Source organism: Astatotilapia calliptera, chromosome 3, assembly GCF_900246225.1.
Source record: "Astatotilapia calliptera chromosome 3, fAstCal1.2, whole genome shotgun sequence".
In the NCBI taxonomy this organism is placed as follows: domain Eukaryota; kingdom Metazoa; phylum Chordata; class Actinopteri; order Cichliformes; family Cichlidae; genus Astatotilapia; species Astatotilapia calliptera.
Window position 1 is genome coordinate 42,337,311 of NC_039304.1, and position 16,579 is coordinate 42,353,889.

Consider the following 16,579-nt stretch of genomic DNA (forward strand, 5'->3'; position numbering starts at 1 on the left):
CAGAAAAACAACATGTGGATCCTGTAATAATGGGAGCTTCCATCTTTAAAGGACTGAAGAGGAAGAGCTTTACAAGGAATAATTTAGAACAGTTTCAAACATCAACTGATTGAATCCATGAATCTGAAAATGTATTTCTGACTGAAAGAGACAGACATGTACAGACTGAAGTATCTGTTCAACAGTCAGTGTTTCTCTAACAGGAGGACACTCTTTACACTCAAATCAGCACAGGGACACTGACGAACGAGACCAGATAAAAAACCCAGGATAAAGTTTTAGAGTGAATGTGGTGTTGAAGGTGTGGAGGTGGATCAGAGTGTCAGGTGAGACTCTGTAGAAGGACAGAGTGCCAGCAGGACAGTCCACATACACTGCTACTCTGTTAGAGACAGAGGAGGAGGAGGAGGAGGAGATGAAGGAAATAGGCGTGTTTCTGTTATTGTGCCACACAGAATGAGGACCATCATCAGTGCAGTACAGACTCCAGGACTTCTCATTGTATCCAAACACACAGTCATCACTGTTTCCTTTCCTTCTGATTCTTCTGTAACTCACTGATATTTGGACCTCTCCTCTCCACTCGACCTCCCAGTAACAGCGACCAGTCAGACCATTTCTACACAGTAGTTGAGGTTCATAATCAAATCTGTCTGGATGATAAGGATATGACTGAACCTCGATCACACGTGCCACCTTCCTGTTGTTGTCAGACAGTTGGAGGTTTGTGTGTACTGTGTTTGTGTCAATTGTGAGTTGACAGGAATCTGATGAGAGAACAAACACAATCCAGCTGCAGTTATTGATCCATCATCTGTTCATTGATCGACACTTTGATGATGACTCCTGACATGAGACATGTGAATGAGTGATGTGACAGTTTGAAGATGGTTGAATGTGTGCTGCTTTTTTTTCATGAATCACAGTAAAAACACACTTACACTTCCTCAGACCTGGTGTCAACCATTGGACTCCAGCAGGCTCCACCCTGAAAGGAGGAGGGGGGTCAGACCAGCACAGCCTTAGCATGCACACATGGACATTACATGGCTCTCATACATATAATGTTAGACAATGATAAAGGAACAGTCCAACATTTTCAGAAATACACTTCAATCCATACGTGGATCAAACTGCTGATGATTTGGACTGATCCTGGATCTGTCAGTCCTTTGAAGCAGTTGGTGGAGTGGTTGTTGGAGCAATGAAATCTGAGTTGACATTAGGGCTGCCACGATTAGTCGACTAGTCACGATTACGTCGACTATCAAAATCGTCGACGACTGATTTAATAGTCGACGCGTCGTTTGAAGCTTTGTAAGATCACAAAGGACGCAGGAATAAGTAGTAGGATTTAAGACTGTAATAACGGACTGAAACAGAAGATGGCAGCACTGCATGTACAAGGATGCCAGCAGCCATTAGACCCCGAAGAAGAAGAAGCTGTGTCCCAGAATTCATAGCGCGGCCCAGCTCAGTTTCCAACAATGGCGGCAGCTAGTTAGTTTTAATATTACTCTTATTATTCTTTCTGGGTCACAAAATAAACGATTAACATATTTTCAGGCGAGAATGTAGCTGTGTAAACCTCAAATATCTGCTCAGTTTATCAGGACACATAGTTTCAAAAGCGCTTTTTGGAGATGTCTGTTACCCACTAGCTCGATAGCTAGCCGGGTTCAAGGCTCACTAGAGCCGTGAGAACACCGGACTCCCGGCAGATCGTTTTCAAACCCACTGTCGTCTTTCGCTACTCAGGTTAAACGTACACAAGTCACTTAGATAACTTCAAAATGTTACTGTTTGGCTTTTTTTTTTTTAAGTATTTTATTTGTTCCTGAGTAAATCGGTTTGGCTGAGATTAAAGTTTCTCAGCCAAAAAGTTTTTACACAGCTGAATAAACATTAAGCAGACAGCTGATTATCAGAAGTGTGAGATGCTCGAGAATATACTGCAGTGTCCTGTTATAGTTTAGATAGCAAGGAGTTTATTAAACTTCACCGAAACAATCTGCAAATTTCATTAAAATTTAATAAACTATCATCTTGTCTTTATTTTTAGTTAGCACACACCTTAAACACTTAAAGCTGTAAGCTAATGATAGTTATATAAGAGCAGATGCTGCTGGTGCAATAAGCTGTACGTTTTACGTCCAATGGATGATGATCTGATTAGTCGACTAATCGCAAAAATAATCTGTGACTAGTCGACTATCAAAATAATCGTTTGTGGCAGCCCTAGTTGACATCCTTTGACTGTTCTCCACTTGAAATGTTCTCCTTACTGTCAGTAAAGTGATTATTAATCCACCTCAGAATAACAAAATCCCCCAAGATTGATGTTTTTGAGTGGCTATGTCAAAGTTTAGAATTAATTCTTATTTAGATACTTTGGCATGACCATTATTGTAATAATTTTTATTATTCTTTCTTTCTTTCTTTCTTTTTTTTTGCTTGTCCCATTTGATTCTTTTGCCATCAGAATTATTGTTTAAAGTCAAAGAAAGATGCCCAACGGATTTACTTTAACAAATGGACCATCCCGGCCTTGCCGTATTGGTCTATTTGATTCACCTTTGTTTTTATTCTTTATTTTATTTTAACTTACTACACACGGGACAGATATGACTGGGGGAAAGAAAAGGGAGAAAGAAAGAGGTAGGGAAAGAAAAACAGCGGGGAAGAGGAACGGTGATAAAGGGCAAAAAACAAAAACCAACAGACAAAAAATACATATATCAATCTCCTGGATCACCTGTTGAAAAAGAAAAAGAGAAAACAAGCAAAAAAAAAAAAAGAGAGCAACATAATAAACAACATCATCATGATAATCTATGGGAATATAACAGTAAATACTAAATATTGAATATTATTATGCAGAATGTAGGATTGAAAGCGTACAGTGTGCTTTGAGGTAGGAGCCTAAAAGGGTGTAGTTTGTGTCTGTAAGGTATAGAGCAAGCAAGATGAAGGTTTGCAAGACGATATGGCTGATGGCTGTCTCCCAGACAATCGTGAATAAATTGTTAAATTTCCAGTAATGAAACTTCTTTCTTCAGACTTCAGTACAACAAAACAAACAAACAAACAAAAATTCTCTCCATACCTGAGAGTGTCCAGTCTCCAACTTGGATCCTTCAGTCCAGCCAACAGCAGCTTCAATCCTAAGCCTCCTGGATAATTGTAGCTCAGGTCCAGCTCTCTCAGATGGGAGGGGTTGGAGCTCAGAGCTGAGGCCAGAGAAATACAGCCTTTCTCTGTGATCAGACAGCCTGACAGACTGCAGAAACACAAAACAGTAATCCATCAGTGAAAACTTCCCGCAAAGCTTGTTTTTATTCATTTATGTTACTTTTTTCAATTAATTTAGTAGACAGTCAATGCCAGATGAATGTATGAATTGCATCATTTTAAAATCTGGTAAATTTCCTACTGTAAACCACCTGTATTTTTTCAAATGTTCTCCTCCGCTCTTTACCATCACTCCACATTGTAGTGATGGTAAATTTGATTCTTTTTACTGAATCGAGTTTTAATGAGTCACTGACTAAAGTGGATTGGGTTTTTTGAGTCATTTGATTCATGTATTTCTCTTTTCATGTATATCCTACTGCTAAGATGAGTGATTCTAAAAGAAAACAACTATTTTATAGAGCAAAAAAAATTTCTAAAGGGAACATTTATTTTGTTTTGTTTTTATTTTATTAGTATTTTCCTTAAATGTGTCAAATATATATTTTCTCATCTAAATGTCGCCTGAGCTGTGAGCCAGGGGGCGGTAATGCGCCTTAACATTGGTTGCCAACCAAGAAGAAGAAGAAGCTGTGAGCCAGAAGGGAGGGGGTGAGTGAGTGATTCGTTCACGCTATGATTCAGCACAGGAAGGGAGGGGGTGAGTGAGTCCTGAGTGATTCGCTCACGCTATGATTCAGCACAGGAGGGAGGGGGTGAGTGAGTCCTGAGTGATTCAGCACAGCAAGGGAGGGAGTGAGTAGCTCAAATGTGCTGTTAGCATGTTAGCAGAGCAATGCTACTGTGAACCGAGGAGCTATTGTCTTGATGTGAGCTTCTCCTCAGGGTTTCTTCTTCCAGTTGAGAGCAGAGATTTTTTTGTTAAGATACTGGATGTTGTGTTTTTCTCCACAATTTTAATTACAAGCTAGATACATTGCTGCTAACAGCAACAGGGATGAGTCAGTAAGTCAGTTGGGCTTGTGAATCATGATTCATGAGTCAGTAAATTGATTCTCGAGTTAATGAAAATGACTGCAGAGTCATTTTCATTAATGCCAAGTAGGCACCTAAAACATGCATTGTTTAATATTTTCTTTCTTCCAGTATGAAAAGAAAGTGAAAATAGAGTAAAAATTGTTCTAGATTTTTAAAATGAACAGCACATGAAAAATCATTAGATAGAATTTTTTCTCCAGTGTCATGTTCATGAGTCATTTTAACAAACTGAAAACAGAAAAAAAATGTGAATATGGAGTGGTTTTCCAGACAGAAATTGAGAGACAAATAATTCACAGATATTAGGCAACTCTGTGAAAGTTAGGCTTTTTATGCAATAAGATTAATATGACCATAAGTGGAAAGTCTGAATCCTGACCTGAGAGTTTCCAGTGTACAGTGTGGACTTCCCAGTCCAGCAGATAGAAGCTTCACTCCTGAATCATGGAGATCACTGTTACTTAGGTCCAGCTCTCTGACACTAGAAGACTGGGAGCCTAGAAATGAGGACAGAGCTTTACAGCTTCTCTCTGAAAGGTTGCAGATACTCATTCTGAAGAAAAAACAAAGATATTTGTGGTCAGATTAAATAACATGTAATGAAGAATGATTAGCAGTGATCTACTGCAATTTGTGACAACTGGTTGCCCAGCTGAAAACAAATAAGAGAGGAAAAAATGGCACAGGAACCTGTGTACCATTTTTTTCCTCTCTAATTACAATGACGGCAGTCATAGCAGAGAAAAAAAAAGACAAACTGAGTCGTGAGTGTTGACAACAGACAAAAAGTGTATTAGTGTATGTATTAGAAAGAAGAATAAAAGAAGAAGACTGAAGAATAAAACTCTTGGCCATAGAGACAAGTTCAACCTGAGGCTAGTAAACCCAGGGGCCTGAAGAATTAGACCTATGTTCTTATTTTAGTAAAATGGATACAGAGGTGATTGGTGATGACACCTAAATTATGTTGAAGGGAGTGCACTGGGTCAGGAAAGAAACAGAAAATAATGCTCCACCAACAGAACATCAATTATATATTTTTTCCAACCAGGGAGACAAACTAAAAGTTGTGGAGGAGTATTCATTTTTTTAGGGCTAAAGCCTGTCCATGATTGATTGATAATACTTTATTCATCCTGAGGGAAATTGTGTTATCCGGTCTTTAAGTCTGACGTCATTAGCCATTTCCGGGCCCAAACTCCCCTTCAGGTCCCAAAGTCAAGCGAACACACAGCATCCCTGAGAGTTAAAAACTGTCTAAATTATTTCATCTTCAATAAAATGATCACCGTGGCTGCTCTACCAGCTGTGACAATTAGGTTTAACATCCAGGCATCCGTGAAAACAGAATTTTAGCCGAGTTAGAAGTTAGCAGGGTTAAGTGCCATGCTATTGCACTTGTCACTAACCCAGTGGTTAGTGATAAGTGCAATGGCATGGCAGGAAGCTGAAAATGGACCACACTTCAGTCAGGAGAACGACTGAGATAATCCATCCACAATACGAGGTTAGTCATTAATATACGGCTGCATGGGCTGGGCTATGGTTACATTGCAGGGTTTTAAAACTGAGCTTTAAAACGTGCTGCCGATGAATAGTGCTAATACAAACCTATAGAGGCCAACAGTGATCACTGCCTTGTTTTAATAGGCTTGTTCAGATTAAATAGAACAAGATATAAAGCCTTAAAACATGTTAAAAACGCAAAAGCCTTGATAAATGCAGAGTAGTTTGGGCCCAGAAGCAGCATTCATGTATGTCATCTCTTAAAGACCGGATAGGCTGCCAGGCACTCCAGCGCCATCTTGAGCACCCCTTTCGGCCATACAGCCAACAACAGCCCCACAGTTCCTGCAGCCATCTTTATGGCGCTGTGTCTGTATACATGAGATATTTTTGTGTATGTGTGTATCCTGTGTCTGACTGGGAGGAGAAGCTAGTCAACACTCTTCCAGCTGGCGTAGTTGACCTTGAAGGGTAAGGGAAGAGAATCAAACACAGTCCTGTTTTCAAGGAGAATTTTTAATTCCAGTCAGCCTAGGTCATGAGGCACAGCTGGCACCGGTTGGGTAGCTGCATGAAATGAAGATGGTAGTTGTTTGGGTTAGTGCGAACAAACTGCATCCAATTTTACAGTTGGTCTAATGTCCATCACTGGTCACCAGGTCTCTCAATTTCCCATTAAAGAGCTGTGAGCTTCTCCAAGATCTTATCCGTGTTGTGTTAAATGAGCACAGTCTGAATACTCACAGTCCACCAGCTCCGATCAGCAAGAACACTGTTATCATTGTTCCGAACCCAGGTTTCTCATCAAGAAGATGGTTTCAATTGCATTAAGGGAAAAGTTGATCAAAATCATAATTCATCTTTACGTTTTAGAGAACAAGACTTAGAGACTCTATGAAGGTTTAGAGCTAGACATGACTAGACAAAGACATGAGAAGCAAAGCAGGAAAGATAAGGGAGAGGAAGAAAGATGAGACTGACTCCATCGAGAGCCGAAAGAGGAATGCACTAGTGTTACTTTGATAAAAGTTGCATTCATATATCCTTCAGAAACACTGGCATTTTCAACTGTTGTAAAGCAAAATATACTTGGTTCTGAGTGCTAACAATCATTTACATTAATGATTTTTATATTAACATTCTTAGACTTGTATCAGAGCCCACCATCCACTTCTTTGCCTCAGGTGGTCACCTACTTATCGGAAGGTTGGTAGTTCGATCTCTGTCTGCTCCAGTCAGCATGTGTATATTAGATTGAAAGCATTTAAAGAAAAGGAGCTTAGAAACAGTGCATGTGCAAAACGGTGTGAACGGGTGAAAGAGGCAAATTTTATAAAGTGCTTTCAGTGCTCAGATATAGTAGAAAAAAGCACTATATAAGAACCAGTCCATTCACAATTACACTGTTCATGTTTTTTAAATTATACATGGAAGCTTTTAGTAGAATCAACATTAGGTAGAATAGAAAAAAATAAAAGCACAAATATATTTACACAGCTTTGTGGGAGGCTTTGACCACTGGCAGCAGCCTCAGAAGAGCCTCCTCTGAAGCAGAGTATTTCTTCAGGTCAAACACATCCAGATCTTTTTCTGATGACAGTAAGATGAAGACCAGAGCTGACCACAGAGCAGGAGAAAGTTCATCTGTGGAGAGACTTCCTGAACTCAAGTACCGTCGGATCTCCTGCACTAGAGATCGATCATTCAGTTCATTCAGACAGTGGAACAGATTGATGCTTTTCTCTACAGACAGAGTCTCACTGAGCTTCTTCTTGATGTACTGGACTGTTTCCTGATTGGTCTGTGAGTTACTTCCTGTCTGTGTCATCAGGGCTCGTAAGAGAGTCTGATTGGTCTGCAGTGAAAGACCCAGGAGGAAACGGAGGAGCAAATCCAGGTGTCCATTTGGACTCTGTAAGGCCTTGTCCACAGCTTTCTGGTAGAAAAATGTCACTGCAGATTCCACTTCTCTTGACTCCTTTTTTGCAAAAAATTTAGACCATATAGCGGTCTTCTGTTGTTCTTCCAGCAGATTGAGTCCAGAGTTGATGAAGGTCAGATGGACATGAAGAGCAGCCAGAAACTCCTGAACACTCAGATGGATGAAGCAGAACACCTTGTCCTGGTACAGTCCTCTCTCCTCTTTAAAGATCTGTGTGAACACTCCTGAGTACACTGAGGCTGCTCTGATATCGATGCCACACTCTGTCAGGTCTGATTCATAGAAGATCAGGTTTCCTTTCTGCAGCTGATCAAAAGCCAGTTTTCCCAGAGACTCAATCATCTCCCTGCTCTCTGGACTCCAGTGTGGATCTGTCTCAGCTCCTCCATCACACTTGACCTTCTTCATTTTGGCCTGAACCACCAGGAAGTGGATGTACATCTCAGTCAGGGTCGTTGGCAGCTGTCCTTCCTCTCTGGTTTCCAGCACATCCTCCAGAACTGTAGCAGTGATCCAGCAGAAGACTGGGATGTGACACATGATGTGGAGGCTTCGTGATGTCTTGATGTGGGAGGTGATGGTGCTGGCTAGCTTTTTTCCTCTGAATCTCTTTTTAAAGTACTTCTTCATCTGTCGGTCAGTGAACCCTCTGACCTCTGTCACCATGCCAACACAGTCAGCAGGGATCTGATTGGCTGCTGCAGGTCGTGTGGTTATCCAGAGGCGAGCAGAGGGAAGCAGTTTCCCCCTGATGAGGTTTATCAGCAGTGCATACACTGAGGTGGACTTTCTAGGGTCAGTTAGGATTGTAGTTTTGTGGAAGTCCAGAGGAAGTCGACACTCATCCAGACCATCAAAGATGAACACAACCTGGAAGTCTTCAAAGCTGCAGATTCCTGCTTCTTTGGTTTCAGTAAAGAAGTGATGAACAAGTCCCACCAAGCTGAACTTTTCCTCTTTCAGCACATTCAGCTCTCTGAAAGTGAATGGAAATATGAACTGGATGTCCTGGTTGGCTTTGTCTTCAGCCCAGTCCAGGGTGTGTTTCTGTGTTAAGACTGTTTTCCCAATGCCAGCCACTCCCTTTGTCAGCACTGTTCTGATTGGTTCATCTCTTTTAGGTGGTGTTTTAAAGATGTTTTCTTGTCTGATTGTTGTTTCTGGCCTGTCTGGTTTCCTGGATGCTGTTTCAATCTGTCTGACCTCATGTTTATCATTGACCTCTGCAGTCCCTCCCTCTGTGATGTAGAGCTCTGCATTGATCTGATTCAGAAGGGTTGGGCTTCCTGCTTTAGCGTTCCCCTCAAACACACACTGGAACTTCTTCTTCAGTGCAGATTTAAGTTCGCGTTGACAAACTGAAACAAGACATTCTGGGAAAAAAAAGCAGATTATCAGTTCACGTTGTGTAAAGGAAGAGTTGAGTTGCTTTTCTCTAAGGTATGTCCATTTGACCACATGTTGGTCAATCTCTTGAGACATCAGTAAAATGTCCCATTTATCCAGCAACTTAAAGTTTAGATATATCCTCTTACTGCTCTTCAGACGGTCAGCCAGCTCCTCCTGCTTCATTCTCCTCAGGAAATTCAGTGTGATCTTTATAAATGCCTCTCTGGCGCTCCTCTGTTCATCATCCTTCTGCTGACTCTCTACGCATTCTGGGTAATCTGGACTCAAAACCTTCTGGATCTTCTTCAGCTCGTTCTTCACAAAAGTGATGATGTTGTCCTCCAGCAGCTGGAACAGAATACTTTATGAGTGAGCCAATCAGACTGAAATTATGGATCCAAACATCAGATCCATATTGGGCACACTGACAATCCACTGGTCTACAAAGAGCAGCATGGAGATGACTGTGAACAGAATAGATGTGAAAGTAGTTGTTGTACATGTACAGACCATAAATATGGAGTCCAGCTGTGTTTGATGCTGCTGGGCAGAGTGATCACTGAGAACCTCTGAGCTCTCCTGGTCCACACTGTGGAAGAACTATGAAGAATTAGTTCAAGCACAGAGTAAAAATTCAAAAAGTGACCTTTTAAGATAGTGATTAAGATGATTCCCTATAGTTGTAAAAATTTACTAGTCCTTCTGAATCCACTGAGACTCAACAGCTTAGTGAATTGTATTGAGTTCAAGTACGAAAAGTGTTGCGTATCACTGCTTCAGTAACATGTGAATAAGTAGAAGTTGGTAAAAAAAAACAGAAAAAATGTATTTAACATTCAGTAACTGGCCAGTCTCTCTTCCAGCACCTTAACATCAGCCTTCCAAACCAGGCTGATTAGTATGTTACAGCTGACAGGTAACTTGGGCGCCAGTCCATGAAAACTCTGTGAGTACCTCTCATCTGACAACTTCTGATTTTTTTCATTTGTACAATAACTTATGAAATCAATTTTATACTAACTTTAAGTGTCACAATCTAAAGCATTAAAAAAACCAACACTTTTTCAATAACCAACATTAACATCAGTATTGTGGGATATCTAATACTTTCAGTAAACTACAACATAGAGGAATGGGAATTAATATTGCTACACTGGGTGTTTGATCTGTTTTCTCCTAAGTCACTAAAGAAAGATTCAAAATACATATCCTGAGTAAACGTCAAAGCAGATGTCACATACTCCTGGCTCATGGAGAGTTGACAGAAGAGCTACGTTTGTGTTCCATGTATGGCCAAACCAAAGCAAAAGATCCAGATCCAGCAATGGCTCTGCACTGCATTAAACATCAACAAGCACTGTGCAGAAAATGCTTGAAGTCATGTCTGTAATCCTGACGTGTAAATTACATCAGGTCCAGAGGTTTACAACACCACCAGTTCAGGGCATTTTTGAAGGAAATTGAGGGATTTTATGGCACTTTACTGATGTGCATTAGCATAGGAAGGGGTGTGTTGAGGAGATTCTTTGAGTTAAAAGCTAAATTCTAGATATTCATTGAAGTTCTAAACTGGATGTTCTTGAATTGGATGATTCAAAATGGATAATGGCGTTCCTTGTGAACATTACACAGGAGCTAAACATTCTGAACTTAAAGCTGCTAGGTTTTGGACAGCTCATTATAGCGGCCTATGAGAGTGTGAAAGCCTTCTCCACAAAACTGAAACTATGCAAAACTCATCTGTCTGCTATTGAAATCCTGCAATGGGAGTTTGAAACGTGATTTGCTGACTTGGAGGCATGCGGTGACACTTCCCAGCTGCTTGCAGACCTCCTCTCAGCTGATGTGGAGTGTCCCCACTGAATGAACTGAATTGCAGTGCAGCAGTGAACTGAAAAATCAGTTCAGGGAAGCACAAGGAAAAGCAGACAAGATTGCTTGTTTCTAAGACATCTTCCTCTTTTAAGAGTTTTCAGGTGTTTAATGTCCCTTTTTGGAAGCAAATATCTGTGTCCCAAAATGTTGATTCGGTCATCTGGATGCAGTGTTTTAAATGGGAGAAACGTTTCATCACTCATCCTGGTGACTTCTTCAGTCTCAGCTGACTGCAGGTTTCCCCAATCCCCAATCTTATAAACATACAAACATTACATTTGCACAATGACTGTCCAGGATGTGTACATCTTCACCATTAAAAGAGTGTCCACTGGCCTGTAGGTGTAAATAGACTGTGGAGTGCTGAGGTTGAGGATCGAAGCCAGAAACTTGGTGTAGATTCCTCTTGGTATAGCCTGTGGTATGAGGTCCGGTCAATAGCATTGTCTTGTTCTAACTGCTTCAGACAATCTGTGACCCTCTTCCTGTAGCCACTTTCTGGGTCTCATGTTTGTCACTAAGCAGTGACAAAATTTTCTTATGATACTGTTTATGGTTTAGCAAAACCGTGTCCCTACCCTTGTCTGCTGGAAGGATGATAATGTTGTTGTCATCAATGAGTGATGTGAGTGCCTTCCTGTCCTCCATTGTGATGTTAGATTCAGGGGGCTTTGCATTGCTGAGACAGGCTGAAACTTTGGTCCGTAGTTGCTCTGCTTCCACGTCTGCAATGTTGTCATTTCAAATTGCTGTTTCTGTGGCTGTGATCAGTTCCACTAATAATAATAATAATAATAATAATGGATTGGATTTATATTGCGCTTTTCAAGGCACCCAAAGCGCTTTACAATGCCAGTATTCATTCACTCTCACATTCACACACTGGTGGAGGCAGCACAGTTGAAGCCACAGCTGCCCTGTGTCAGGGTTCCTGGGTCGTTGACCCAGTGATTTCAGTTTGTTCATGTTCAGTTTAGTTCGCCACATTAATGTTCTCACTTCCTGTTTTTTCCCGTTTCAGCTTGTCTCCCGTGTCATTAGTCCGATTATGTTCAGCCCTGTACTCACCTGTTTCCAATCATTGTCATCATTCAACCTGTGTATTTAAGTTCCTCGGTTTCACCAGTTCTCTGTCGTGTCATTGATGTTGATGTTCATGTCGTCCCTCCGTCTGTATGTTCAGTTAGTCAGTCAGCCATTCTTCCAGTCTTTCAGCCAGCCAGCCAGCCAGCCAGCCACTCCATCGTTCCTGCTTTGTTCATTCACCCTCCAATAAATCCTCTTCATTTCTGCACCGTGAGTCCAGCGTTTGGGTCATCTCTTCCACGCCTCCACACACAACCGCTGACAGAATGACATGACCCGTGCCACGAAGACACGTTTTCGACCCAGCGGACTCAGATCTGTTCGAGCGGCAGGAGGCAGCGCTCTCCATTTGGGCAGAGAAGCTTAAGGAGAAACAGTGGCTCTTCGCGGAGCGAGAGCACATCTTCGAGGGTACTCGCCTGGCTCTGGGCGGGCCTCGGAGACACTGCGTTCTTCCACCTGCTGCCTCACCTGAACCGGAGCATTTGCCGCGGAGAGTGGACGTTTCACGCCGCGCTTCGGCCGCTCCCTCTCCCGCTGCTCCGCTCCTCGCTCACCCGCCAGCCGTTTTACTCACCGGACCTTCAACCTCGCCATGGCACAGCGGCTCCGCCTACCACCTCGGCTCAATGGAGGCTCCCGTGCCAGAGGCTCGGCTGTGTACCCCGCCTGCTGCCTCTTCCCGGAGAAAGCGGCGCACACGCCGCCATAAAACGGACTACTTTCAGCCACTCCCGATGGTGAGCTCCAGTGACTGTTTTCCACACCCTTCATCTGATTACTCCCTTAAAACGCATAGTACACTCACCTCTGATTCATGGGGAGTCTCCCTCCTAGACGAGGATGCGGACTGGGAAGAGTTTTTCTGCTCTGCTCTTCCAATGACTGTAAATAGTGGTGGCAGGAAAACCCGAACAATCTCCAATAAGCCTGCCAGTAACACACACCCAGTCACTATTTCCACACCCATTATTCAGCCATTTCCCACCAGCACGGGGGCCCAGTCTACGCCCATACCAGAGTGCCAGCTCCCAGGAGGAGGGCAGCTGCGACCCGGTCTACCTCCACACCCGCTTCTGTTTCTCAGGTGGGGGTGACTGGTGTCCAGCCACATTCCGTGCCCGTCCCAGCACCCAGGCTGAGGGCAGCCAGAACCCAGCCTGACCTCCCTAGAGGCTTGGAAGAGCTAACCGGTCCATCTGCTACTTCACCTCTTCATCCACCTCCTGATCCAGCTTTTCACGCCCTCGCACTATCCCTGGTTAGGCTAGCTGAGGTGTCCCCTGCTCAGGCACCAGCCTTACTAGCCCAAGCCGTAATTTTATCTCCGTCACTAGCTCAATCTGTAGCTCAGCCAGTAGCCTCGCCTACCTCTGTTCCTCCTTTAGCATCTCCACTCCAGTCAGTTCCCTCACCTGCTGTTCAGCTTTCACTCCAGTCAGTTCCCTCACCTGCTGTTCAGCTTTCACTCCAGTCAGTTCCCTCACCTGCTGTTCAGCTTTCAATTCAGTCAGTTCCCTCACCTGCTGTTCAGCTTTCACTCCAGTCAGTTCCCTCACCTGCTGTTCAGCTTTCAGTCCAATCAGTTCACTCACCTGCTGTTCAGCTTCCAGCCCCGTCAGTTCACTCACCTGTAGCTCAGTCTGCTCCTGTCCTCCAGTCTCCTGTAGCTCAGTCCCCTGTCCAGTCAGTCCAGTCTGCTCCTGTCCAGTCAGTCCAGTCTGCTCCTGTCCCCCAGTCGCCCGTCCTCCAGTCTGTCCAGTCTGTCGTTCACTCTTCTGTAGTCCAGTCTGTCGCCCAGTGCCCTGTAGTCCAGTCGCCTCCTGTTTCCCAGTCGCCTGTCCACCATCCCGTTCAGTTCCCGGACCTGCAGCCACAGCACCCAGAGCCAGCTGTGAGCTCTCCTGCTCCTCAGCCAGGGGTTTCCGCACCCGGTGGCCCGGCCACTCCTCAGCCAGGGGTTTCCACACCCGCTGGCCCGGCCGCTCCTCAGCCAGGGAGCGGCCTTCCGCGCCTACTGGCCCTGCCTGTCTCCAGCCAGAGGCTTCCGCGCTTACTGGCCCTGCCTGTCTCCAGCCAGAGGCTTCCGCGCCTACTGGCCCTGCCTGTCTCCAGCCAGAGGCTTCGCCTGGTCCGGCCTCAGCTTCGCCTGGTCCGGCCTTGGCCTCTGCTTCTGCTTCGCCTGGTCCAGCCTCAGCTTCGCCTGGTCCGGCCTTGGCCTCTGCTTCGCCTGGTCCAGCCTCAGCTTCGCCTGGTCCGGCCTCGGCTTCTGCTTCGCCTGGTCCAGCTTCAGCTTCGCCTGGTCCGGCCTCGGCTTCTGCTTCGCCTGGTCCAGCCTCAGCTTCGCCTGGTTCGGCCTCGGCTTCAGCTTCGCCTGGTCCGGCCTCGGCTTCTGCTTCGCCTGGTCCAGCCTCGGCCTCTGCTTCGCCTGGTCCTACAGCTGCTCCTCAGTCTCCGCCGCCTCCCGTGCCGCCTCCCGTGCCGCCTCCCGTGCCGCCTCCTGCAGCTGCTCCTCGGCCGCCTTCTCCTCGTCGCCGGCGTGGTCAACCACCGGACCCGCTCAGTGGCCGCTGTTGCCTTCCGCACGGCCGGCCCCCGGACCGCCTTCGCCTGAGTGGCCGCCGTTGCCTTCCGCACGGTTGGCCTCCCGCACGGTTGGCCTCCCGAACTGTGTCCACGTCGCCGCCGTTGCCGTCCGCAAAGTCGGCCCCCTGAACTGTGTCCACGTCGCCGCCGTTGCTGTCCGCACGGTCGGCCCCCTGAACTATTTTGTCTCGGCCGCGGACCACTTCATTTCTGCACCATGAGTCCAGCGTTTGGGTCATCTCTTCCACGCCTCCACACACAACGGCTGACACCCTGGGGCAGACTGACAGAAGCAAGGCTGCCATATCGCGCCATCGGCCCCTCTGGCCCACACCAGTAGGCGGTAGGTAAAGTGTCTTGCCCAAGGACACAACGACCAGGACAGAGAGCCCATGGATCGAACGAGCGACCTTCCGGTTACAGATGCGCAAAACTGTGATACTGCTAGATGAAGAAAAAGGAATATCAGAAAGGGGAGGCACGTTAGGAGGAAGTGAGAGAGAAGGAAAGGCTGGAGGGTGGATGTGAAAGTGAGGACTTCAAATGTATTAACTATGACCAGTAAAAATATATAGATGGCTTAAATGATGGAGAGAATGAAGGGGAAAAAAAGCAAGGCCATGAGGAAATCTTGAGGGAGGAATTTGAAGTTAAAAATCCAAGGGGTGATAATGTCAGTGCATATGATTTAGAAAATAAAGACAAATTCTGGAGTATGCTCAATGAAATGGAAAAGAGTATGTCCAGGGTAAATAGAGTTGTGATTGGAACAGATTTAATGGACATGTAGATGAAGACGAAACTGTCTTTTCAACATTTTAACAGATTGGAGTTACATTTTTATTTGGTGGATTTTCAGAGTGAAGTAAAATGGAGAGTGCCTTGTTGGACTGGATTTTGCTTCGTAATGCCTGGAAATGATGAAGAATCACTTCAGATAAAATCTGGATCACTGTTTTGCTTGAAGACCAATTTAAATGTTTATATTGACTATTGATTGACTGGAACAGCTCACATTTGGTTTCCTCAGAAAACAAACCTCAATGTGTTTTTATTTCCTGAAAGAAAACCATTATCATTGAAGCCATACACAGCAGTGTGCTGTTGTTTTCTGGCACAAACAGATTTAAAAATGTTGCCTGAGTTTACAGTATAATCAATCATGAGAAAAATGTTTTATTTTTTTTTAAGAAGGTTCAAAGAAAAAAATACTAAAATGATGCTTGGGCTGTTTTATGAATAAAAATAATTTCTGTGCAGGAAACTTAGTTTTTTCTTTCACTTGAATAGTTTGAATGTCATTGAGAGAATTACATGTTTGCACTGCAGTTTATATCCAACAACATCAAGCAGTTAATTTGCTGAGAGTTCCTAATACTTCACTTCTCTGCAGCAGAGAGTTGGTGTGTTTTAAATTGATTGGATTCAGGTCCAGGCTGGTTCCTGTGAATAATGATGGAGCAGTGATGTGAGTGCTGAGCTGTGACATGGAGAAGAGTCATGGACAGTTAGAGATGGTCATCTCACCTCTGAGCTTTGGTCTGGCTCTCATGTTCCCCACACAGAGTGCTTTTAGAGGGAGGGGCTCCCTTCTCTCTGTCCCCACACTGATCCATGCTGCTCAGCTCACACACACTTTCTACCTTCACCTGCAGAGGAAACACAAATCATTCATGTGCACATCAACTGAAATCCTGCTTTCCATCATGTGTGCTGTCCAGATATCAGCTACGTCTTTCCTGCTTCATCTTAGTGTCAGCTGAATGCAGTCAGACAGCAGTGTGAGGCAGAGGAAGCTGCCATCAGCTGATATACTTCTACTATCAGCCCACTAGATGGAGCCATGAAGTTGTAGGTCAGCACACACACAAACACACAAAGTACATTTGCTGACAAACACCGATTAACTGTGACTGGAAGTTTCTGTTGATTAACATTAAGTCAATTCAACATGTGTGAACAGAT

The 16,579-nt window shown here is 44.4% G+C and overlaps 1 protein-coding gene across 1 annotated transcript; it reads right to left on the minus strand.

Annotated features, from left to right (window-relative positions):
- Window positions 1-220: 220 nt before the first annotated feature.
- On the minus strand, window positions 221-16,248 carry LOC113019597 (NLR family CARD domain-containing protein 3-like). The gene is made up of 8 exons (XM_026163370.1): window positions 16,142-16,248; window positions 9,578-9,656; window positions 9,214-9,415; window positions 7,230-9,051; window positions 4,610-4,783; window positions 3,107-3,280; window positions 942-988; window positions 221-767 (listed from the first exon to the last, which is right to left on the minus strand). The coding sequence occupies exons 1-8, from the start codon at window positions 16,228-16,230 to the stop codon at window positions 226-228; spliced, it is 3,129 nt and encodes a 1,042-aa protein (XP_026019155.1). The 5' UTR covers window positions 16,231-16,248; the 3' UTR covers window positions 221-225.
- Between the last annotated feature and the right edge of the window lie 331 nt (window positions 16,249-16,579).